This window comes from Pseudophryne corroboree, chromosome 2, assembly GCF_028390025.1.
Source record: "Pseudophryne corroboree isolate aPseCor3 chromosome 2, aPseCor3.hap2, whole genome shotgun sequence".
NCBI lineage: Eukaryota > Metazoa > Chordata > Amphibia > Anura > Myobatrachidae > Pseudophryne > Pseudophryne corroboree.
Window position 1 is genome coordinate 79708165 of NC_086445.1, and position 25051 is coordinate 79733215.

Sequence of the window (25051 nt, forward strand, 5' to 3'; positions counted from 1 at the left end):
TGACCAGAGTCACGAGCTCCTGAGCCTTCTCCTCCGGGAGAAATACCATCTTCTGGTCCGTATCCAGAATCATGCCCAGGAAGGGCAGACGATTCGTAGGGATCAGCTGCGACTTTGGAATATTCAGAATCCAGCCGTGCTGCCGCAACACTTCCTGAGAGTGTGCTACGCTTATCAGTAACTGCTCCCTGGACCTCGCCTTTATGAGGAGATCGTCCAAGTATGGGATAATTGTAACTTTTACTACCACCTGCTGGAGGTATAGCTTGTGAATTGCCGCCAGCACCACCTCACTTTCCCTGGGGGAAGCTGGCAAGGCCGATTTTAGGTAATGGTGGGGGGCGTCACTTCGAATTCCAGCTTGTATCCTTGAGACACAATTTGTATAGCCCAAGGATCCACCTGTGAGCGAACCCACTGGTGGCTGAAATTTTGGAGACGCGCCCCCACCGCTCCTGGCTCCGCCTGTGGAGCCCCAGCGTCATGCGGTGGACTTAGTGGAAGCCGGGGAGGACTTTTGTTCCTGGGAACTAGCTGCATGGTGCAGCTTTTTTCCTCTACCCCTGCCTCTGGCAAGAAAGGATGCCCCTCTGACTTTCTTGCTCTTTTGCGAACGAAAGGACTGCATCTGGTAATACGGTGCTTTCTTCGGCTGTCGGGGAACATAAGGCAAGAAATTTGACTTCCCTGCCGTAGCAGTGGAAACTAGGTCCGAGAGACCGTCCCCAAATAATTCCACACCCTTATAAGGCAAAACCTCCATGTGTTTTTTAGAGTCGGCATCCCCCGTCCATTGCCGAGTCCATAAGACCCTTCTGGCAGAAATGGACATTGCGTTAATTCTAGAGCCCAGCAGGCAAATGTCCCTCTGGGCATCTCTCATATATAGGACAGCGTCCTTGATATGTGCCAGGAACAGTAGAACAGTCTCCCTGTCCAGGGTATCTATCTCCTCCGAGAGATTATAAGTCCATGCTGCTACAGCACTACACATCCAGGCCAAAGCAATTGCTGGCCTCAGTAGAGTACCAGAATGTGTATAAATTGACTTCAGGATAGCTTCCTGCTTTCTATCTGCAGGATCCTTTAGGGCGGCCGTATCCTGAGACGGCAGGGCCACCCTCTTAGATAAGCGTGTCAACGCCTTGTCCACCCTAGGGGAGGATTCCCAGCGTAACCTGTCCGTTGGCGGGAAAGGATACGCCATCAGTAATCTCTTGGAAATTACTACCTTCCTATCAGGAGAATCCCACGCTTTTTCACATAATTCATTTAATTCATGTGAAGGGGGAAAAGTCACTTCTTGCTTTTTCTCCCCATACATATAAACCCTCTTGTCAGGGACAGGGTTTTCCTCTGATATGTGCAATATATCCTTCATTGCTATAATCATGTAGCGGATGGCTTTAGTCATTTTAGGCTGTAATTTTGCATCATCGTCATCGACACTGGAGTCAGACTCTGTGTCGGCATCTGGGTCAACCATCTGGGATAGTGGGCGCTTGTGAGACCCTGACGGCCTCTGCATAGTAGGATCAGGCATGGGTTGAGACCCTGACTGTCCCAAGGCTACAGCTTTATCCAACCTGTTATGCAAGGAGCTTACATTATCATTTAACACCTTCCACATATCCATCCAATCAGGTGTCGGCACCGTCATCGGCGACACCTCATTCATCTGCACTTGTTCTGCCTCCACATATCCTTCCTCATCAAACATGTCGACACTAACGTATCGACACACCGCACACACACAGGGAATGCTCTGACTGAGGACAGGACCCCACTAAGGCTTTTGGGGAGACAGAGAGAGAGTATGCCAGCACACACCCCAGCGCTATATATAACCCAGGGATTACACTGTAACTTAGTGATTACCCCGTAGCTGCTGTTTGTGATCGTTTTGCGCCTAAATTTATGTGCCCCCCCTCTCTTTTTTACCCTTCTTGTACCTGGATACTGCAGGGGAGAGCCTGGGGAGCGTCTTTCCAGCGGAGCTGTGAAGAGAAAATGGCGCTGGTGTGCTGAGGAAGAAGGCACCGCCACCTCAGCGGCGGGCTTCTGTCCCGCTTGTATGTGTAAAAAATGGCGGGGGCTCGAACATATAACCAGTGCCTGACTGGATATATGCATTATTTTGCCAAAAGGTACCTTAATTGCTGCCCAGGGCGCCCCCCCTGCGCCCTGCACCCTACAGTGACCGAAGTGTGTGGGTGTGCTGCGGGAGCAATGGCGCACAGCTGCAGTGCTGTGCGCTACCTTAAGTGAAGACAGGAGTCTTCTGCCGCCGATTTCGATGTCTTCATGCTTCTGTACTTCTGGCTCTGCGAGGGGGACGGCGGCGTGGCTCCGGGAACGGACGATCAAGGTTAGGTACCTGTGTTCGATCCCTCTGGAGCTAATGGTGTCCAGTAGCCTAAGAAGCGCAACCTAGCCGCAGTTAGTAGGTTTGCTTCTCTCCCCTCAGTCCCACGTAGCAGAGAGTCTGTTGCCAGCAGAAGCTCTCTGAAAATAAAAAAATCTAAACTAAAATACTTTCTTCTTAGCAAGCTCAGGAGAGCCAAAAGCACCCAGCTCTGGCCGGGCACAGATTCTAACTGAGGTCTGGAGGAGGGGCATAGAGGGAGGAGCCAGTGCACACCAGGTAGTACTAAATCTTTCTTTAGAGTGCCCAGTCTCCTGCGGAGCCCGTCTATTCCCCATGGTCCTTACGGAGTCCCCAGCATCCACTAGGACGTTAGAGAAATGTCAATATTATTTTGGTGTCTCATAGATGTACTGTATGTAACAGGATTTATCAAGTTCTGAGTCAAGTATGACACCTAGACAGTGAGCTTGATGAGTATTATTGTGGATACCAGACAGTGGCGTCATAAGGGGGGTGCCGCCCGCAACCAGGGTGCTACCCTCGGAGGGGGTGACACCAAAATGCCGGCTCCACAGCAGTGGCAGGAGACAGGTGTTGCAGTGTGACAGTCTGCCACAGATGAGGAGCCGACAGTGCGGGAAGACTGTCTCCGGGGGCAGCCCAGTACAGCACGCCCTTATAGTGATAACGGGATCCCCGCGGGGCCACAACCTCTCTATATACAGCCACGCCCCCTTTTCAACCCGAGCGCGGTTAGATCCAGGGTGCGCACCGGGTGTCACCACAGCCAGTGCGCTGGAAAAGTTTCCCAAGAAGCTTTGATGGGTATCAGAGTTTAAACACGGAATGGTAATTGGAGTTAGAACTGAGGGCAAAAATATATGTTTCCAGAATAGGTGTATAAACCACGTCTGTATAATGCAAAGACATCAATGTACAGTATAATATCACAAATGCTCTTTTTTTTTAGTTAAGTAACAGTACATACAGCGGCATGTACTAAGGAGGCAGCTATCACAGTCAGTAATGGAAACTTACCTAATCCATATAAAGCAATCTTTGATCTGCCTTTCTGTAGTAGTACCGGGCTGATGCCAATTTTCTCTACCGATGTGGAACGTCCAAAATGGTTCACAAGTCCGGCGCAGCTTAATAAGTCCAGGGCACAGAGACCATCTGCCTGTAAAGGAACACAATGCAGAGGTAAGCCACGAGCCATGATGGATGACTACTAGTCATGTGACCTTCTTACTGACATGTGCCCTGTTACCACATTGTGACCTTGCAGGAATAGCGATAGGTTGGTTGATGGTTCTTATCTGCCATCAAATTCTATGTTTCTATTGGTTACTTTACTCTGCTGATCCTCTACTACCAGAAATACAATGCAAACATTTATTGCTGCACAAGGGATGTCCTCTTTGAACAACATCAACTTAAGGAAACGTGACCCCTCCCCCACTCATATAGAACACAAGGGGGTCATCTAATCATATTTATGTATTGAAGAGATATGAACAACATATAAAACCTGATACATAGCTGCACGCAAGTCCATACGCAGTCACATCTAGCGGATTTAAGCACACTGCACATGCGCCACAGTGGGCATACATATTATAACATATCTCTGGGCGTTTCTCTCCGTATGGTAGGAAATTAGCATTTAGAGTGTTTCCAACTGTGCACACGTATGTAACAAAACCGTCTGAGAGGGGTGTAGTGGAATTATAATGGGAGCTGCACCCTATTCTGAGTTGCCCATATACCAAGGGGAGGTCGATTTCAGACGGATCCCTTCCACCCAGCATAGAAGTAGATGTAAGTGCTGGTGTAGGTAGGGAAACAATGGGCCAGTGTTATGTGCACACATTAAGAAACACATATACATACTGTCTACATACTGGCCAGCCCCTTATTCCGCTCCTTCTCCCAGCAGTGAAACGAAATGTGATTCAGCAGGAGCTCCGCTAGACATTTATTTATTATTTATTTATTTATCACCAGTTATTTATATAGCGCACACATATTCCGCAGCGCTTTACAGAGAAAATTTGACCATTTACATCAGTCCCTGCCCCAGTGGAGCTAACACTCTATATTCCTTAACACATGTACATGCACACATTCATGCTAGGGTTAATATTGTTGGGAGCCAATTAACCTACCAGTATATTTTTGGATTGTGGGAGGAAACCGGAGTACCCGGAGGAAACCCACGCAAGTACGGGGAGAATATACAAACTCCACACAGTTAGGGCCATGGTGGGAATTGAACCCATGACCTCAGTGCTGTGAGGCAGTAATGCTAACCATTACACCATCCGTACTGCCCCATAGACATAAGCTTTGCCTGTGTTGTCGGAGTCTCTAAAACAAGCGGTGCAACATAATTTGTTCACATTGTGTTCATCACCATCTCCTCTGGCAATACTGCGGCTCTTCTGCTGCTCACCAGAAAAGCTACATAACTGCAGCCAATCACACAGCGAATTCCCTTTGGAAAGCGACGTAAGCAAATGAGGTAAAGGCTGCATTTTTAATATAGCGCCATAGAGAAAGTGCTGTAGTTAAAACCAGGGCTGCATTATGGTAGATATATTGGCCGTCGGCTGTGCTGTGGGGCCGACACGATACGTCTGTGAACGACGGAGTTCACAGACGTATCGGTCGTACACATTGGCTGACGAACCCGGGATATATCGGCCATTCAAGAGAGCGGCCGATATATCGGTCAGTGTGTACGGGCCTTGAGGCTAGACGCACTGAGTGCACGTGGGAAAGCGGTCCTGTGCGCCAGCCCTAACGCAGCGCTTGGGCATTTTTGTCTGGCATCAAATTCTCTAGAATTAATGATAGCTAACATAATATAAAAATAGTGTCCTGATATGGTGCCATCTCTGCTCCAATGTCACCTGTCACAGAGTGAGTGGGCCGGTGTGGTAACTGCCCTACTCGAGGCATGGTCAATAAAGGGGCACATTACCAGCTCTGGTCAGCCCCTGCTCTCAGTCTCCTCTACTGTATTCTCTAACTACATGGATTGCGTCTTCTGCGCTTTCCCCAGCCGGACAGCTTCCGTCTCCAATACAGTCTCGTTAGAGCTAATGAGCAGCTCGGATCTATACATTACTGCTATAGGATAATTACCCCAGTTGGGTCATCGTGGTTTCCATGAACGCTGAACACCGGTATAGAAACGTTTAGATTATCATCCTGATAATTCACCCATGGAAATCTACACAAAAGAACAGACAACAGAGATAAAAATTAGGCATGAAATAAGTCACCCTAAATATAGCTTTATGTAGTTCCAGCAAACACCGGAGAAATACAGAACAATAGTGAATTCCTTTAGTAAATGAGCAATGTTATCATCACTGTGGGTGCACTGTCCGGTAAGTTTAAGAATACTGCTAACAATTTTATACAGACGTGGTACATCTAGTATACAAGACAGGTATATTTATGGTCCCCTACTTTTAGATAAGCAAGAGGTGGAGATTGTAACATCTTTTAGATTTTTAGGCTTGACTATATCTAATGATTTGTCATGGAATTCTCATGTTAATGCTGCTACAAAGAAAGCTCAACAGCGTTTATATTTTCTTAGGAAGATGCGATCAGCAGGTATAAAAGAGGTCATTTTAATTAACTCTTATTCATATATTATCGAGAGTGTTCTTACTTACGGTAGTTTAGCCTGGTTTGGAAACTGTAGTATTATAGAGCGTAAGTCGTTGGAAAGAATTGTGAAAACTGCTGGCAAGATAATTGGTTTACAATTGCCTAGTATTCAGTCTGTTTATGAGAAGAGGCTCCTTGCGAAGGCTGGGAGTATACTGGGTGATGCGACTCATCCTAATTATGGGATGTTTACTCTGCTTCCCTCAAACTCTCGCTATAGATCGATATTGTGTAAGACCAGCCGGCTGAAAGATAGCTTTTTTCCTAGGGCTATAACAATGCTTAATGGTTCTAAATGTAGATAGGATTGTTGTAGCTGTCTATGTGTTACCATGTTCTTACGGCTTTTTTTTTTAAAGTATCTTATGGTATTATTCTTTGTGTTATACATATTTCGTGGTGTTTGTTCTTTTGCTTACATGAAAATTTCATTGATTGTTCATGCGTTGAATATTTAATGACAATAAAACCAAATTCCAATTCCTTAAGAATATTATGTAATAGTAACACAATGGTGGACAGTGTTTTACACTTGTGCGACAGTAACCAGATAAGATGGTCGCTGTGCCATTGGGGCTTGCGTCAGAGCAGTAGAAGCTTTTCTTACTGGTGCTTCAGTCGCATCATTTAGCCCCTTTCGGCGTGTAAGGGCCGTCGCGACTCCGCTGCGCTAAGCGTCTTTCCTGCGTAACATTTGTGCCTTATTTGCATAGCTTGCACCTAAATGTGTGTAGAAAACGCTCCAACGCGAGTGACTGCGGCTTCCCCCAGCCAGGTTCCATTGTGCTTCATCTGCAACTTTGTACATGGGCAAAACCAATTCCCGTGCCAGTAAAGATGCAGCCCAGTGTCTCTGGTACACTGCGGGCAGCTTTCTTCTGTGTCCGACCAGACACAGAATTGAAAGCAAAATACGGCAGGGAACTCCTCTTGCACCATATGGTGTACGGACATCCGGTAAGTAAAGACACATCTGTAGCCGCTAACTAAACTGCTCCCTAAAATTCTTAACACAGCATTAACATTTTAGAACGCAATTATGATGACAAGCTATAATAAAAAAATCATCCGATTTTTTATACAGCTTTAAGGTCTTAGTAACCGTCAGCACTAAAAGTATGAGCCCTTACTGACCAGAAGAAAATGATGGGTAACTACTTACTACAAGATGTACCCACTGACTAGATTATCCCATGAGCACAGTGAATAGTAAATATAACTCCAATAATAAATAATAAGAATTTACTTACCGATAATTCTATTTCTCGTAGTCCGTAGTGGATGCTGGGGACTCCGTCAGGACCATGGGGAATAGCGGCTCCGCAGGAGACAGGGCACAAAATTAAAAATTTTACCACTAGGTGGTGTGCACTGGCTCCTCCCCCTATGACCCCCCGCCAAGCCTCAGCCAGGATACTGTGCCCGGACGAGCGTACACAATAAGGAAGGATTTTGAATCCCGGGTAAGACTCATACCAGCCACACCAATCACACTGTACAACTTGAGATCTGAACCCAGTTAACAGCATGATAACAGAGGAGCCTCTGAAAAGATGGCTTCCAACAATAATAACCCGATTTTTGTAACAATAACTATGTACAAGTATTGCAGACAATCCGCACTTGGGATGGGCGCCCAGCATCCACTACGGACTACGAGAAATAGAATTATCGGTAAGTAAATTCTTATTTTCTCTGACGTCCTAAGTGGATGCTGGGGACTCCGTAAGGACCATGGGGATTATACCAAAGCTCCCAAACGGGCGGGAGAGTGCGGATGACTCTGCAGCACCGAATGAGAGAACTCCAGGTCCTCCTTAGCCAGGGTATCAAACTTGTAGAATTTTACAAACGTGTTCTCCCCTACCCACGTAGCTGCTCGGCAGCGTTGTAATGCCGAGACCCCTCGGGCAGCCGCCCAAGGTGAGCCCACCTTCCTTGTGGAGTGGGCATTTACAGATTTTGGCTGTGGCAGGCCTGGCACAGAATGCGCAAGTTGAATTGTGCTACAAATCCAAAGAGCAATCGTCTGCTTAGACGCAGGAACACCCAGCTTGTTGGGTGCATACAGTATAAACAGCGAGTCAGACTTTCTGACTCCAGCCGTCCTTGAAATATATATATATATTTTTAAGGCTCTGACAACGTCGAACAACTTGGAGTCCTCCAAGTCGCTAGAAGCCGCAGGCACCACAATAGGTTGGTTCAGGTGAAACGCTGATACCACCTTAGGGAGAAACTGAGGACGCGTCCGCAGTTCTGTCCTGTCCCAATGGAAAATCAGATATGGCTTTTGTACGAAAAAGCCGCCAATTCTGACACTCTCCTGGCCGAAGCCAGGGCCAGTAGCATGGTCACTTTCCATGTAAGATATTTCAAATCCACCGATTTGAGTGGCTCAAACCAATGGGATTTGAGGAATCCCAAAACTACATTGAGATCCCACAGTGCCACTGGAGGCACAACCGGGGCTGTATATGTAGTACTCCCCTGACAAAAGCCTGGACTTCAGGAACTGAAGCCAATTCTTTCTGGAAGAAAATCGACAGGGCCGAAATTTGAACCTTAATGGACCCCAATTTGAGGCCCATAGACAATCCTGTTTGCAGGAAATGTAGGAATCGACCCAGTTGAAATTCCTCCGTCGGAGCCCTCTCCTTCAGGATCCGGCGTTCAACCGCCATGCCGTCAAACGCAGCCGCGGTAAGTCTAGAGGTAGAGTGCACGGATCCTCCGTGCGCATCTCTTGAAGTTCCGGGTACCAAGTCTTTCTTGGCAAATCTGGAGCCACGAGTATCGTTCTTACTCCCCTTCGCCTTATAATTCTCAGTACCTTGGGTATGAGAGGCAGAGGGGGGAACACATACATTGACTGGTACACCCATGGTGTTACCAACGCGTCCACAGCTATTGCCTGAGGGTCTCTTGACCTGGCGCAATACCTGTCCAGTTTTTTGTTGAGGCGGGACGCCATCATGTCCACCTTTGGTTTTTCCCAACGGTTCACAATCATGTGGAAGACTTCTGGATGAAGTCCCCACTCTCCCGGGTGGTGATCGTGTCTGCTGAGGAAGTCTGCTTCCCAGTTGTCCACTCCCGGAATGAACACTGCTGACAGTGCTATCACATGATTTTCTGCCCAGTGAAAAATCCTTGCAGCTTCTGCCATTGCCCTCCTGCTTCTTGTGTCGCCCTGTCTGTTTACGTGGGCGACTGCCGTGGTGTTGCCCTACTGGATCAACACCGGCTGACCCTGAAGCAGAGGTCTTGCCAGGCTTAGAGCATTGTAAATTGCCCTTAGCTCCAGTATATTTATGTGAAGTGAAGTCTCCAGGGTTGACCACACTCCCTGGAAATTTCTTCCCTGTGTGACTGCTCCCCAGCCTCTCAGGCTGGCATTCGTGGTCACCAGGACCCAGTCCTGAATGCCGAATCTGCGGCCCTCCAAAAAGGTGAGCACTCTGCAACCACCACAGAAGAGACCCCCTTGTCCTTGGAGACGGGGCTATCCGCTGATGCATCTGAAGATGCGATCCGGACCATTTGTCCAGCAGATCCCACTGAAAGGTTCTTGCGTGGAATCTGCCGAATGGAATCGCTTCGTAAGAAGCCACCATTTACCCAGGACTCTTGTGCATTGATGCACTGACACTTTTCCTGGTTTTAGGAGGTTCCTGACTAGCTCGGATAACTCCCTGGCTTTCTCCTCCGGGAGAAAAACCTTTTTCTGAACTGTGTCCAGAATCATCCCTAGGAACAGCAGACGTGTCGTCGGGCTCAGCTGGGATTTTGGAAAATTTAGAGTCCACCCGTGCTGTTGCAGCACTACTTGGGTTAGTGCTACACCGGCCTCTAACTGTTCTCTGGATCTTGCCCTTATCAGGAGATCGTCCAAGTAAGGGATAATTAATACGCCTTTTCTTCGAAGAAGAATCATCATTTCGGCCATTACCTTGGTAAAGACCCGGGGTGCCGTGGACAATCCAAACGGCAAAGTCTGAAACTGATAGTGACAGTTTTGTACCACGAACCTGAGGTACCCTTGGTTTGAAGGGCAAATTGGGACATGGAGGTAAGCATCCTTGATGTCCAAGTCCCCTTCTTCCAGATTCGCTATCACTGCTCTGAGTGATTTCATCTTGAACTTGAACCTTTGTATGTAAGTGTTCAAAAGATTTCAGACTTAGAATAGGTCTCACCGAGCCGTCCGGCTTCGGTACCACAAACAGCGTGGAATAATACCCCTTTCCTTGTTGTAGTAGGGGTACCTTGACTATTACTTGCTGGGAATACAGCTTGTGAATAGCTTCCAACACCGTCTCCCTGTCGGAGGGAGATGTTGGTAAAGCAGACTTCAGGAATCTGCGAGGAAGAGACGTCTCGAATTCCAATCTGTACCCCTGTGATACTACCTGCAGGATCCAGGGGTCGACTTGCGAGTGAGCCCACTGCGCGCTGAAATTCTTGAGACGACCCCCCCACCGGACCTGAGTCCGCTTGTAAGGCCCCAGCGACCTGCTGAGGACTTTTCAGAAGCGGGGGAGTGCTTCTGCTCCTGGGAAGGAGCTGCTTGCTGCAGTCTCTTACCCTTTCCTTTGCCTCAGGCAGATATGAATGGCCTTTTGCCCGCTTGTTCTTATGAGAACGAAAGGACTGAGGCTGAAAAGACGGTGTCTTTTTCTGTTGGAAGGTGACCTGAGGTAAAAAAAGGTGGATTTTCCGGCTGTTGCCGTGGCCACCAAGTCCAATAGACCGACCCCAAATAATTCCTCCCCTTTATACGGCAAACTTCCATATGCCGCTTGGAATCCGCATCACCTGACCACTGTCGCGTCCATAAACTTCTTCTGGCAGAAATGGACAGCGCACTTACCCTTGATGCCAGAGTGCAAATATCCCTCTGTGCATCTCGCATATAAAGAAAATGCATCCTTTAAATGCTCTATAGTCAATAAAATATTGTCGCTATTCAGGGTATCAATATTTCCAGTCAGAGATTCCGACCAAACCCCCCCAGCACTGCACATCCATGCTGGGGCGATTGCTGGTCGCAGTATAACATCAGTATGTGTGTATATACTTTTTAGAGTATTTTCCAGCCTCCTATCAGCTGGATCTTTGAGGGCGGCCGTATCAGGAGACGGTAACGCCACTTGTTTTGATAAGCGTGTGAGCGCCTTATCTACCCTAGAGGGTGTTTCCCAGCGCGCCCTAACCTCTGGCGGGAAAGGGTATAATGCCAATAACTTCTCTGAAATTAGCAACTTCCTATCGGGGGTAACCCACGCTTCATCACACACTTCAATCAATTCATCTGATTCAGGAAAAACTACAGGTAGTTTTTTCACACCCCACATAATACCCATTTTTGTGGTACTTGTAGTATCAGAAATATGTAACGCCTCCTTCATTGCCGTGATTATGTAACGTGTGGCCCTACTGGAAAATACGTTTGTTTCTTCACCGTCGACACTGGAGTCAGTGTCCGTGTCTGTCGACCGACTGAGGTAATGGGCGTTTTAAAGCCCCTGACGGTGTTTGAGACGCCTGGACAGGTACTAATTGGTTTGCCGGCCGTCTCATATCGTCAACCGACTTGTAGCGTGTTGACACTATCACGTAATTCCATAAATAAAGCCATCCATTCCGGTGTCGACTCCCTAGGGGGTGACATCCCATTACAGGCAATTGCTCCGCCTCCACACCAACATCGTCCTCATACCTGTCGACACACACGTACCGACACACAGCACACACACAGGGAATGCTCTGATAGAGGACAGGACCCCACTAGCCCTTTGGGGAGACAGAGGGAGAGTTTGCCAGCACACACCAAAGCGCTATAATTATACAGGGACAACCTTATAGTAAGTGTTTTCCCTTATAGCAGCTTAATATATAATAATATCGCCAAAAAATGCCCCCCCCTCTCTGTTTTAACCCTGTTTCTGTAGTGCAGTGCAGGGGAGAGCCTGGGAGCCTTCCCACCAGCGGATCTGTGTGGGAAAAATGGCGCTGTGTGCTGAGGAGATAGGCCCCGCCCCCTTCACGGCGGGCTCTTCTCCCGGTTTTTTCTGTAATCCTGGCAGGGGTTAAATACATCCATATAGCCCAGGGGCTATATGTGATGTATTTTTAGCCAGTAAAGGTAATTACATTGCTGCCCAGGGCGCCCCCCCCCAGCGCCCTGCACCCTCAGTGACCGCGGTGTGAAGTGTGCTGAGAGCAATGGCGCACAGCTGCAGTGCTGTGCGCTACCTTAAGAAGACTGGGAAGTCTTCAGCCGCCGATTTCTGGACCTCTTCTCTCTTCAGCATCTGTAAGGGGGCCGGCGGCGCGGCTCCGGTGACCCATCCAGGCTGTACCTGTGATCGTCCCTCTGGAGCTAATGTCCAGTAGCCAAGAAGCCAATCCATCCTGCACGCAGGTGAGTTCACTTCTTCTCCCCTAAGTCCCTCGTTGCAGTGATCCTGTTGCCAGCAGGACTCACTGTAAAATAAAAAACCTAAGCTAAACTTTCTCTAAGCAGCTCTTTAGGAGAGCCACCTAGATTGCACCCTTCTCGGCCGGGCACAAAAATCTAACTGAGGCTTGGAGGGGGGTCATAGGGGGAGGAGCCAGTGCACACCACCTAGTGGTCAAATTTTTAATTTTGTGCCCTGTCTCCTGCGGAGCCGCTATTCCCCATGGTCCTGACGGAGTCCCCAGCATCCACTTAGGACGTCAGAGAAATTGTAGTTACCTGCAATGTTTTTCCTGTCCTACACACTGGGTGAGAATAATGAAAGATATGTATGATCTCGTTCATTAATGAACGAGATAACGTTCATATCTTTCAGTGTGGAGTCACCAGCGATGAACGAAGCGTGGGCCCGCGCTCGTTCATCGCTGGTGCCCCGTCGCTTGTGCATGCAGGCCAATATGGACGATCTCGTCCATATTTGCATGCACTGCTACGGAGCTGGGTGACAGGGGGAGTGAAGAAACTTCACTCCCCCCTTCACCGCCCCCCCCCGCTGCCGGGTTGCCCGTCGGCCCTATCCACCGTCGGGCAGCTCAGCGGCAGATCTGCCAGAGAGTAGGGCCCTTTATGGTGGCATTAAAGGCCACTCTACTGCTCGTTTGTTGAGCTCAGCAGCGACACAGTAATCCTGATTTGTGCACCTGAATCGCAGTAGCAACCTGTGCCATACAGGATTTTATTTGGCGCACAAGTAAGTACATATAATGGGGTGTGGATCATAGGGTCAACCACACTTATGTCGACAGTCATTAGGTCGACCACTATTGGTCGATAGTGACTAGGTTGACTCGGAAATAGGTCGACACAGTCATTAGGTCGACATGAACAAGGTCAACACGAAAAAAAATTGACATGAGTGGGGGGTTTTTTTTTTGGGGGGGGGGGGTTTGGGTGTCCCCTCGCATGGCTCGCTGCGCTCGACACAGGTTACTATTCTCAATCGTAGTCCACGTGGATAGTAAAGTATGAAAAAGTAAAAAGAAAAAAATAGGATTTTAGTACCTACCGGTAAATCCTTTTCTCCTAGTCCGTAGAGGATGCTGGGGACTCCAAAAGGACCATGGGGTATAGACAGGATCCGCAGGAGCTTGGGCACACTGAAAAGACTTTGACTGGGTGTGAACTGGCCCCTCCCTCTATGTCCCTCCTCCAGAACTCAGTTATAGGAACTGTGCCCAGGAGAGACGGACATTTCGAGGAAAGATTTTTGTTTAAACTAAGGGCTAAAACCTACCAGCCCACACCACAACATACCGTACAACCGGAGTAACAGTAAACAAGATAACAGTATGAATTAACAACAGCAACAAGCTGAAACAACAAATACACAACCCGTGTGTAAACTAATGCAACCAGCAAGAATACACTGCAAGTAACCGTCCGCACTGGGATGGGCGCCCAGCATCCTCTACGGACTAGGAGAAAAGGATTTACCGGTAGGTACCAAAATCCTATTTTCTCTTACGTCCTAGAGGATGCTGGGGACTCCAAAAGGACCATGGGGTCTATACCAAAGCTCCAACCCGGGCGGGAGAGTGCGGACGACTCTGCAGCACCGAATGAGCAAACATGATGTCCTCTTCAGCTAGGGTATCAAACTTGTAAAACTTAGCAAAGGTGTTTGAACCTGACCACGTAGCTGCTCGGCAAAGCTGAAGTGCAGAGACCCCCTCGGGCAGCTGCCCAAGATGAGCCCACCTTCCTGGTAGAAAGGGCCTTCACTGATTTCGGCACCGGTAGCCCAGCCGAAGAATGAGCTTGCTGAATCGTACTACAAATCCAGCGTGCAATAGTCTGCTTCGAAGCAGGATGACCAATCTTGTTGGAAGCATACAGGACAAACAGCGCCTCTGTTTTCCTGGCCACCGCCGTTCTGGTGACGTAGATCTTCAAAGCTCTCACAACATCAAGAAACTTTGGAACTGCCACCGCATCCGTAGCCACAGGTACCACAATAGGTTGGTTAATGTGAAACGAAGAAACCACCTTCAGCAGAAATTGTTGACGAGTCCTCAATTCCGCTCTATCCGAATGGAAAATCAAGTACGGACTCTTGTGAGATAAGGCCACCAACTCTGACACTCGCCTGGCAGACGCCAGAGCCAACAACATGACCACCTTCCAAGTGAGAAACTTTAACTCAACCTTACGCATAGTTCAAACCAGGAAGACATAAGAAACTGTAAGACCACTTCAAGATCCCACGGTGCCACAGAGGATGGATATGCATCACTCCCTTCACAAAAGTCTGAACCTCTGGGAGAACAGCCTATTCCTTCTGAAAGAAGATAGATAAAGCCGAAATCTGCACCTTGATGGAACCCAATTTCAGGCCTGCATCGACGCCTGCCTGCAAAATTGGAGAAACCGACCCAAGTGAAATTCCTCCGCAGGAGCAGCTTTAGTCTCACACCACGAAACATACTTTCTCCAAATACAGTGATAATGTTTCGCCGTAACCTCCTTCCTCGCCTTAAGGAGATTGGGAATGACCTCCCTGGGAATACCCTTTCGAGCTAAGATTTGGCGCTCAACTTCCATGCCGTTAAACGCAGCCGCGGTAAGTCTGGAAACACGCATGGTCCCTGCAATAACAGGTCCTCCCTTAGAGGGAGCGGCCAAGGATCTTCCAAAAGTAATTCCTGAAGATCTGGATACCAGGCCCTTCTTGGCCAATCTGAAACGACAAGAATCGCTTGAACCCTTGCTCGTCGAATGATTCCCAGTACCTTTGGAATGAGAGGAAGCGGAGGGAACACATACACCGACTGAAACACCCACGGAGTTACCAGGGCGTCCACTGCACTGGCTTGGGGGTCCCTTGACCTGGAACAATACCTCGGAAGCTTCTTGTCGAGGCGAGACGCTATCATGTCGATCAGCGGAATTCCCCAACGCTTTGTCACTTCTGCAAATACCTCCTGGTGAAGAGCCCACTCTCCCGGATGGAGATCGTGTCTGCTGAGGAAGTCTGCTGACAGAGCGCTCACGTGCTGTTCCGCCCAGCGAAGGATTCTTGTGGCCTCCGCCATAGCCGCCCTGCTCCTTGCTCCGCCTTGACGGTTTATATGCGCCACCGCTGTTATGTTGTCCGACTGCATCAGGACAGGCCGACCCTGAAGAAGGCTTCTTGCTTGTAGCAGGCCGTTGTAAATGGCTCTTAACTCGAGAACATTTATGTGGAGACAAGATTCCTGGAGCGACCATTTCCCCTGGAAATTTCTTCGATGGGTGACTGCGCCCCAGCCTCGGAGACTTGCATCTGTTGTCAACAGGACCCAATCCAGGATGAGGTGAGAACTTTGTAGCCACCACAGGAGAGAAATCCTGGCCCTGGTAGATAAACTTATCTTCCGATGCATGTGCAGGTGAGACCCGGACCATTTGCTCAGCAGATCCCACTGAAACACCCGGGCATGAAACCTGCCAAACGAAATGGCTTCGTACGCCGCAACCATTTTCCCCAGAACCCGAGTACATTGATGAATCGACACAGTTTTCGGCCTCAGAAGCTCCCTGACCATCGTCTGCAGCTCCGGGGCTTTGTCCTCCGGAAGAAACACCTTCCGTAAGCCCGTGTCCAGAATCATGCCCAGAAAGGGCAGCCCAGTGGTCGGAATCAACTGAGACTTTGGCAAATTTAGCAGCCAAACGTGTTGTTGCAGTACCGACAGAGACAAATTCACATTTCTCAGCAACCGTTCCTTGGACCTCGCCTTTATCAGGAGATCGTCCAAGTAAGGGATAATGGTAACCCCCTTGCTTGCGAAGGAGAACCATCATTTCTGCCATGACTTTGGTGAAAATCCTCGGGGCCGTGGAAAGCCCAAACGGCAACGTCTGAAATTGGTAATGAGAATCCTGTATCGCAAACCTGAGGAAGGCTTGATGCGGTGGATATATATCGGGACGTGTAAGTAGGCATCCTTTATGTCGACTGACGCCATAAAATCCCCCCCTTCTAGGCTGGAAATCACAGCTCGAAGAGATTTCATCTTGAACTTGAAAACTTCCAAGTATGGATTGAGGGATTTTAGGTTCAGAATCGGTCTGACCAAACCGTCCGGTTTCGGTACCACAAAGAGGCTCGAGTAGAACCCCTCCCCCCGTTGGGACGGGGGGACGGGAACAATGACCCTCTGTTGACACAAGTTTTGTATTGCTGCCTTCACCACCTCCCTGTCCGGAAGAGATATTGGTAAGGCCGAAATTAAAAACCGGTGAGGGGGCACCTCCTGAAACTCCAGCTTGTATCCCTGAGATACTATATCTAGGACCCAAGGATCCAGGCCTGATTGAACCCAGACCTGACTGAAGATCCGCAGACGGCCCCCTACCGGTCCGGACTCCCCCAGGGAAGCCCCAGCGTCATGCGGTGGACTTGGTAGCGGCAGGGGAGGATGTTGGTTCTGGGCGCCTGACACTGCAGGCGACTTTCTTCCCCTTCCTCTACCCTTTGAAGCGAGGAAGGATGAACCTTTTCCACGCTTGTATTTATTTGGACGAAAGGACTGCATCTGCTGATGTGGTGCCTTTTTCTGTTGTGTGGGAACATAAGGAAGAAAAGACGACTTACCCGCAGTCGCGGTAGACACCAGGTCAGCCAAGCCGTCACCAAACAAGACATTACCTTTGAAGGGGAGAGCTTCCATAGCTCTCTTGGAGTCGGCATCAGCATTCCATTGATGGATCCACAGCGCCCACCTGGCCGAGATCGCCATGGCGTTGGCTCTTGATCCCAAGAGACCAACATCTCTCGCCGCATCCTTCAGGGAATCTGCAGCGTCCTTGATATAACCAAGAGTCAAAAGAACATTATCTTTATCAAGGGTATCCATATCAGCAGCTAAATTCTCAGCCCATTTAGCAATAGCGCTACTCACCGATACCGACGCGACAGCAGGTCTGAGCAATGCACCCGTATTAGCGAAAATGGACTTCAGAGACGTCTCCAGCTTGCGATCCGCCGGATCCTTGAGAGCTGCCGTGTCATGGGACGGAAGCGCCACCTTCTTAGACAACCGGGATAGAGCCTTCACAATACAAAAATATAGGAAAACTTTGTGCGCAATAGAGCAGCTGGTATAGTCTCAAAGTTTCTTAGGAGGTTTTCCTTCACCCCTCACCCATAAAGTGCACAACAAGAAATAGAAACTGAGACTTAACTAGCGCGTTCTTAGCTTCTGCTGATACATGTTGTTCCACGGAATTTCGTTACTCACAATTGGGTACCATATGGAAAGAGAAAGTATGTATATAGTGAAGTACCATTTTAATAGTAAAACATATGACATACAAATGAGTAAAATAAAGTTATAAAAATATCCAAGATATTGCACAATCCCTTCAAGCAAATGGGAGGACGGGCTAATTACCAGATAATTCTGAACTGTGATTTAGACAGTTCTGAAAGCGCATGAAAGATGCAATATGGGATTTCCGATAGTCCCACCATGCAGATCTTACTAGGTACTGGTCCTTGCGTCCGTCTCCGTCTTGTCAGGAAACAACCTGTCGATAGAGCCTTGTCGACATTTGGAGATGACTCCCATTTTTCCCTGTTATCAGAGGGGAAAGGATACGCCATGTAAATCCTCTTGGGAATCTGCCATTTCTTATCCGGCGACTCCCAAGCCTTTTCGCAAAGAGTATTCATTTCATGAGAGGGGGGAAACTTCACCTCAGGTTTTTTCCCTTTGAAAAAACAAATCCTTGTTTCCTGCACAGCAGGTTCGTCAGAAATATGTTAAACATCCTTTATAGCTACAATCATGTACTGAATACTCTTAACTAATCGTGGGTGTAAAGCAGCCTCAGTAAAGTCGACATCGGAATCAGAATCTGTGTCGGTATCCGTATCTACCAACTGGGTAAACGGCCGCTTTTGCGACCCTGATGGGGTCTGCACCTGAGACAAAGCATCCTCCATGGATTTCCTCCACACCTGTGTCTGGGACTCAGATTTATCTAACCTTTTAGACAAAGAGGCCACATTTGTATTAAGTGTACTTAACATTGAAAGTAAATCAGGTGTCGGCTGCGCCGACAGAGCCAGCTCCAGACCCACATCTGCTCCCCCAGCAACCTCCTCCGGGGAATAACACTCAGCCTCCGACATGCCGACATGGAGTATCGACACACCGACACACACACATTGCCTCAGCTAGGGGACAGACCCACAAGGAAGCCCGGATAGAGAAACACAGAGGGAGTATGCCAGCTCACACCCCAACGCCCATATATCCCACTAAACAATATATGTTGAAAGCTCTGCTAAAAATAACAATTATAATGCACCAATAACTGTGCCCCCCCCCCCCCCCTCCGATAAGCTCCCTGTTACTTGTAGTGGAGCTTGGAGGTCCCGGGCCAGCGTCTCATGCAGCGGCGTGGATGAGAGAAAATGGCGCTGGTGAGCTGTGTGGCTAAGACCCGCCCCTTCCCGGCGCGCTTCAGCCCGCTAAAATTTTAAAAATGAAAATGCTGGCGGGGGTACGAAAAACGGTGCCGAGGCTCCGAAAAGCCTTCTGCCAGCTTCCCAGACCCAGTAGCATGCTGCCCAGGGCGCTCCCCCCCCAGCGCCCTGCACCCTGCGAGTGCCGTTGGTGAAGTGTGTGGGAGCATGGAGCGCAGCGCTACCGCTGCGCTGTACCTCGTTACTGAAGTCTTCTGCCGTCATTGAAGTCTTCTGCCTTCTGCATACTCACCCGGCTTCTTTCTTCTGGCTTCTGTGAGGGGGGTGACGGCGCGGTTCCGGGAACAAGCAGCTAGGCGCACCAAGTGATCGGAGCTAATGGTGTCCAGTAGCCTAAGAAGCAGAGCCCTTAACTAAGTAGAAGTAGGTCTGACTTCTCTCCCCTCACTCCCACGATGCAGGGAGCCTGTAGCCAGCAGGTCTCCCTGAAAACAAAAAAACCTAACAAAAGTCTTTTCTAGAGAAACTCAGGAGAGCTCCCCTAGTGAGTAGGGAGGCCAATCCCGGGATCGGGATCGGCGAGATCCCGAGATTTAGGCCCAAAATTGCCGGGATTTGAATCCCGGGATTGGAGCCTCCAATCCCGGGATTCACGGGATTGCATTGCGCATGTGCAACGCAGCAGCGAGGGAGGGTTGGTGTAAGTAACTTACTATAAGGCAGGGGGCAGCCATGTACACAGACCGCGGCGGCATATCAAATGTAGCGCTGGCCGCCAGCCAATCACAGCTGGTGGACCGGCGGCCAATCAGGGAAGCGGACGCAGCGGCTCCTGATTGGCTGCCGGACTGCCCGTTCTGACTGGTTGACGGCCAGCACTACAATTTGAAAGGCCTCCGGCGCGCTCAGCGCGTCTTGTCCATGGCTGCCGCCTGCCGCCTGTCTAATAGTAAGTGTAGTTTTACTGACACCAACACTCCCTCGCTGTGGTGCTCGCTTCAGCCTCCCTCCCGCTCCGCTAACTACACCCTCCAGCGCTGCTCCCTAGTCCCTACACTACACCCACCCTCCAGCGCTGCTCCCTAGTCCCTACACTACACCCACCCTCCAGCGCTGCTCCCTAGTACCTACACTACACCCACCCTCCAGCGCTGCTCCCTAGTACCTACACTACACCCACCCTCCAGCGCTGCTCCCTAGTCCCTACACTACACCCACCCTCCAGCGCTGCTCCCTACAGCCTCCGTGCTCCCTACACTCTTTTCCACTGCCCTCCACTCCCACTCTCCCTGCTCCCTACTGCAATCCCGGGATCCCGGGATTGAGCGTTTTTCAATCCCGAATCCCGGGATTGAAAAAACGGCCCGGGATTGGCCTCTCTACTAGTGAGTGTCCAGTCAGTCCTGGGCACAAAGTCTAACTGAGGTCTGGAGGAGGGGCATAGAGGGAGGAGCCAGTTCACACCCAGTCAAAGTCTTTTCAGTGTGCTCAAGCTCCTGCGGATCCCGTCTATACCCCATGGTCCTTTTGGAGTCCCCAGCATCCTCTAGGACTTAATAGAAATAAATGTGAAAAACCTTTTTCCATGTCGACTAGTATATGTCGACCTATAGACCATGTCGGCCTAATGCATGTCGACCAATATCGGTCGACCTAAGTGTGGTCAGCCTAAAGACCTGATACCCATATAATGCACAGCTAAGCATTCATTTGCATCCAAGTTGTAAACACTAGCAGCAAAATGGCAATTACAATCTTATTGGTTGCTACGGGTTACAGCACCAATTTGTGTACCAGATTTTGTCATGGTTGGGCTGCCGCTGGAATTAGACATACTGTATCATATTTATCTATATTCTTTTTTAAAAGCGCTTTATTTTGCATTTTAAAAACAATCCATCCAATACAATTGTATTTTTTTTTTTATTAGATGCTTCCTATCCAGTGTGAGGATAGAACTTGTCTCCGCAGTGTCTAGACAAAGACGGAGGGGAATTGGAAGACGGCGCTTCACACACAGGTGACGTACAGTACATCTGGAGAATGAACTTGTGCCCTAAACCAGTTTGAAGAGAGATTTATTTCACGGCTCTGTCAGCAGACAAAAGCCGCAATTGTGGATGTCAGTGAAAGATTCCTCTTTAGACCCTTACAATAGACCAATAATTATCATCTATAATTTGATAAATCACCATTTTTACAAGCACTCTCAATAGAGGAAAGAGATGCAGAACTTAATTGAGCAAAACTGACATATATTCCTTTAGTAATCAGCCAGGAAAATAATAACCTTGACATTAAAATCCATAAATTATGCAGGCTGTCCACGCTGGGGGAAGAAGTGATTACACGGTTAAATTACTTAGAAAATTTTGTACTCTGACCTTCCACAAGGGATTTATAATGTAATGGAAGCAGTGATCAAACTGACATGGATGTCAAGACAAGTGTTAACCCTCTCAGTGCAAGAGGAATCTACAAACCACATAAATAGGACATAACTCAGGAGCCAACCAGATATCAGAGATAGGACTATGGTCAGGCCAGTGTATATTAACATTCCGCCATGTCCAAACTGATATCACCGTTCCAATTTATAAAAAAATCTCTATTCTTCTATTCAAAGTTTTAAAGTACAGAAATAAAATATATTAGTAGTATTAAAATAACAATAATTAAAAACACGTGCACAAAAATCCTTAAAACTCGTACGACGCTTGCGTCACGCAGTGCGTGAACACCACGGAGCTGGGTGTGATTGAGATGGAATAGATGTCTTGAAAAGCACTGGGGCGGTGACTGGAACAATGTGTAAAGTGTGATCAGTGATCATGAAGATATACGGATCTCCACCAGCACTCTTCTAAGTGCAGAAGGTAAATGTGAAATCGACGGAACTATGCGTCTGTTCACCTTGGAACATCCCTCAATTCAGTCTACACACACGGCAAGCTTACACTAATTACAAGCACCCTGCTGAAACCTGGCTACACCCATCTAGCCACAACTGGGTATCTGGCTGCTTCTGTGCAACTGTGGCTGATCTGCAAAGATGCCAATGTTGACCTTGAGGACACACCAGCAGTGCAAAAATGTGCATTTGTGCCCACCTTACATGCAGCTCTGAATCAGGCCATCTGCCACTACACTGCTAGAAGAGAGGACAAATACACAAACCTAGGGCTGGAGATTCAAGAAATCCCACATACTTTAGTAAAACCATACGGTAAAGAGGCACAAACATATAGTAGGAAGACAGTTATTATTAGATGGTGTTGCTGTCATTCAGATGTTGGCTAAAACACACTTCTAGCGGAATGGAGGAATTATCACAAAAAATAACCACATTAACTTTTCAGACGTGGTAAGATTGGCCGAGATGTATTTAAAAGCTCAGTAAGCACAGAACACTTAAAATATTACAGCTCATTGACTTCTGCAGACAGACCTCCCTCAGGAACATAAATAATCATGGTGATCATTGGATGGTCCAAAATTCTCCAGTGGACTCAGTGATTCTTGAACTGCTCTACTTAATGGTGTGATCTAAACAAAGACCTAGATGCTTGGGCATTCTGCTTAGGAAGCCTGGAACCATGCTTATAGTCAACTGCTGAGAGGAACCTAGGGACCAGAAATGTGATAGGACATTGGAATTAGCAGTTAAATATCTATAAGTATGTTACAGAGAGGCAGAGGGGATGGGATGCACAGTTATCTTCCCCAGTGACCAAGACAAAAGAATGGTCAACTGTATCTAATAACTCCCCTGGGGTGCTGTTCTATAAACGTAGCAGTGCCCTAGCAAATATGTATACTTATGTTCCCCCGCCAGTAGACAGAGCCCCAGGAGCCGAAACACACAGTAGTTTTTGTTATGAGATCCTCTTATATCATTGACTGATTTACATGGGGATTCAGGGGCCAACCACAAGAAGTTCACAAGAGACTGTGATTAGTCATGAAGCTTACACAAGCCCTAAAGTGGTGAATTCAAGTAATTTGCCAGTGCTGTAATGCAAAGTCCAAGGAAACCCAACTGCATTGCAGTAGCCTCCAGGAACGTACTTTATTACCCATTAGAACAACAATAGCTGACGGGTGCAGAGTGGCTACAGCTGCCGGTGGTTAGCTGCACTCCAATTGTTTAAACTTGTTTTGCCGTTTCTTAAAAAAACATCTATCAAAGGCAGACAATGTAGAATAAGTCAGGTTTTATGCACAGCAATAATGGAACACTCCTCCCACAATAGACTTACTTGCTGTAACTAAAATTAACAGACTGGTCACTGAGAACCTCAAACTGGACTGGCCGGTCCCCCATGCAGTACTTTCTCAGCAGCTCCATACACGTGTGCAGGGTTCTCCGGGAGGGCTTGTTGTCGTGGAAAAGGTCTCCACCAAGCAGCAAAAAGTCAACCTGAATGTCGGGGGGGGGGGGGGGAAACAAATGAGAAACAGGAATTTACAATAACACTTTTAAAAGTTGGAAATTCTCTTGTCTGGCCAATAAACTGAGAACGCACAAACCTCTACTTCGTGGGAATGCCAATGTGCTGCAAGGATAAAGTCCATTACTTTGGATACACCCCACAAATTACATATTAATGTTCACAAATGTTAAGATACACTACAAAACCAAATAAACATGGCCATTTCAGCCACAGGCATTGCTAAGTAGTGTAAAAGCATGCGCACAGCCATGTAAAATCCATAGTCACAAATCAGCTGTAGAATGGGTCATACTGAGCCCGGAGGCGATGTGGCATGACGTCACCTTTTCAAGTCAGTTTGTCAAATTTCTGTCCTGCTAGAGCAGACCCTAACAACTGTAAGTGCAGTTACTGTGAGGTGGAAACATAAGCTCAGATCTGAAGAAGAAGGCTGCACATGATCACACAATGGGACCGCCAACTGTCAGGAACATAGGGGGGTATTCAATTAAGTGGCGTTTTTTCGACTGGTCGAAAAAACGGCACTAATTCGAAACAGGGTATTCAATTGCGGGCATTTTCACCCGTTTTTTAATCCATTTTCACCCATGCCGTCTCACTTTTTTTATTTTTTGTTGAATCGGCATGGGCAAAAACTGCTTCAAAAATGGGCAAAAACGCCTGTAAATTCGCCAAAACACGCGTATCAGCATCAAATTCACCAAAACCCATGGTTTTCGCCAGTGCCGGATTTTTTAACCAGTCAAAAAACGGCACGGGCATTGAATAGGTTGAATGTAGATTCAACCTAAAAATGGGCGAAAAGTGCAGTTTTTTTTTAACTGGTCGAAAAAAAAACGCCACTAATTGAATACCCCCATAGTGCGTAAAAATCCTCTAAGCTCAGTTGCAACGCTCACTACGGAGTTCCAAACTACTTCTGGAAGCAAAGTCAATATAAAAACTGTTCATGGGAGCTTCCGGGATTAGCTTCACATGGCCAAGAGGCCACACACAAGCCAGGGCCAAAACTATGATTTTCTTCACCCGGGGCACGGCAGTAATTTTGCGCGCCCCCTCCCCCCCACACCCCAAAAAAGGGATACTATTGAACAATATTCCCCTATGTGCCTCAAATGCCCTATGCGTCACGTCTCGCCAGCAGCGTGTTCAAATACATGCCCCCGTGTGTCCCCATACATTGCACTATATCATAAAACTTCATCACCGCACTACATTCCCCTATCCACTGCACTACATCACTATACTACATCCCCTACATGCTGAACTACATCACTACACACCCCTATACACTGCACTACACACCCTATATGCTACACTACATCACTACACTACATACCCTTACATGCTACACCACATCAGTGCACTACATGCGCCTATATACTGCAATACATTACTACACTACATCCCCCTATAAGCTACACCAAATTCCCCGATCTGGGAGGCAAAGCGGAGGTTGATACTGCTAACTGTGAGCACAGTGCCGACAATAAAGTCTTTCTTTAAACTCACCACAAAGCTGCTGTAGTGATACTCGGTGAGAGTTGGAAGTTGTCCAGGCTCTTAGTTTCCACAGTCAAGTGGATAGCTAGCAAAGTGAACCT

At 48.1% G+C, this 25051-nt stretch overlaps 1 protein-coding gene across 2 annotated transcripts in view; it reads right to left on the bottom strand.

The window, feature by feature from the left end:
- Positions 1-25051, bottom strand: part of MRE11 (MRE11 homolog, double strand break repair nuclease) — a 605744-nt gene that overhangs the window by 504399 nt on the left and 76294 nt on the right. For both annotated transcript variants that reach the window (XM_063951452.1, XM_063951453.1), the window contains exons 4-6: positions 23253-23413; positions 5519-5606; positions 3407-3548 (exon numbers count right to left, since the gene is read on the bottom strand). In XM_063951452.1, coding sequence (XP_063807522.1) covers positions 3407-3548; positions 5519-5606; positions 23253-23413 — 391 coding nt within the window. The remainder of the gene's footprint in view (positions 1-3406; positions 3549-5518; positions 5607-23252; positions 23414-25051) is intronic.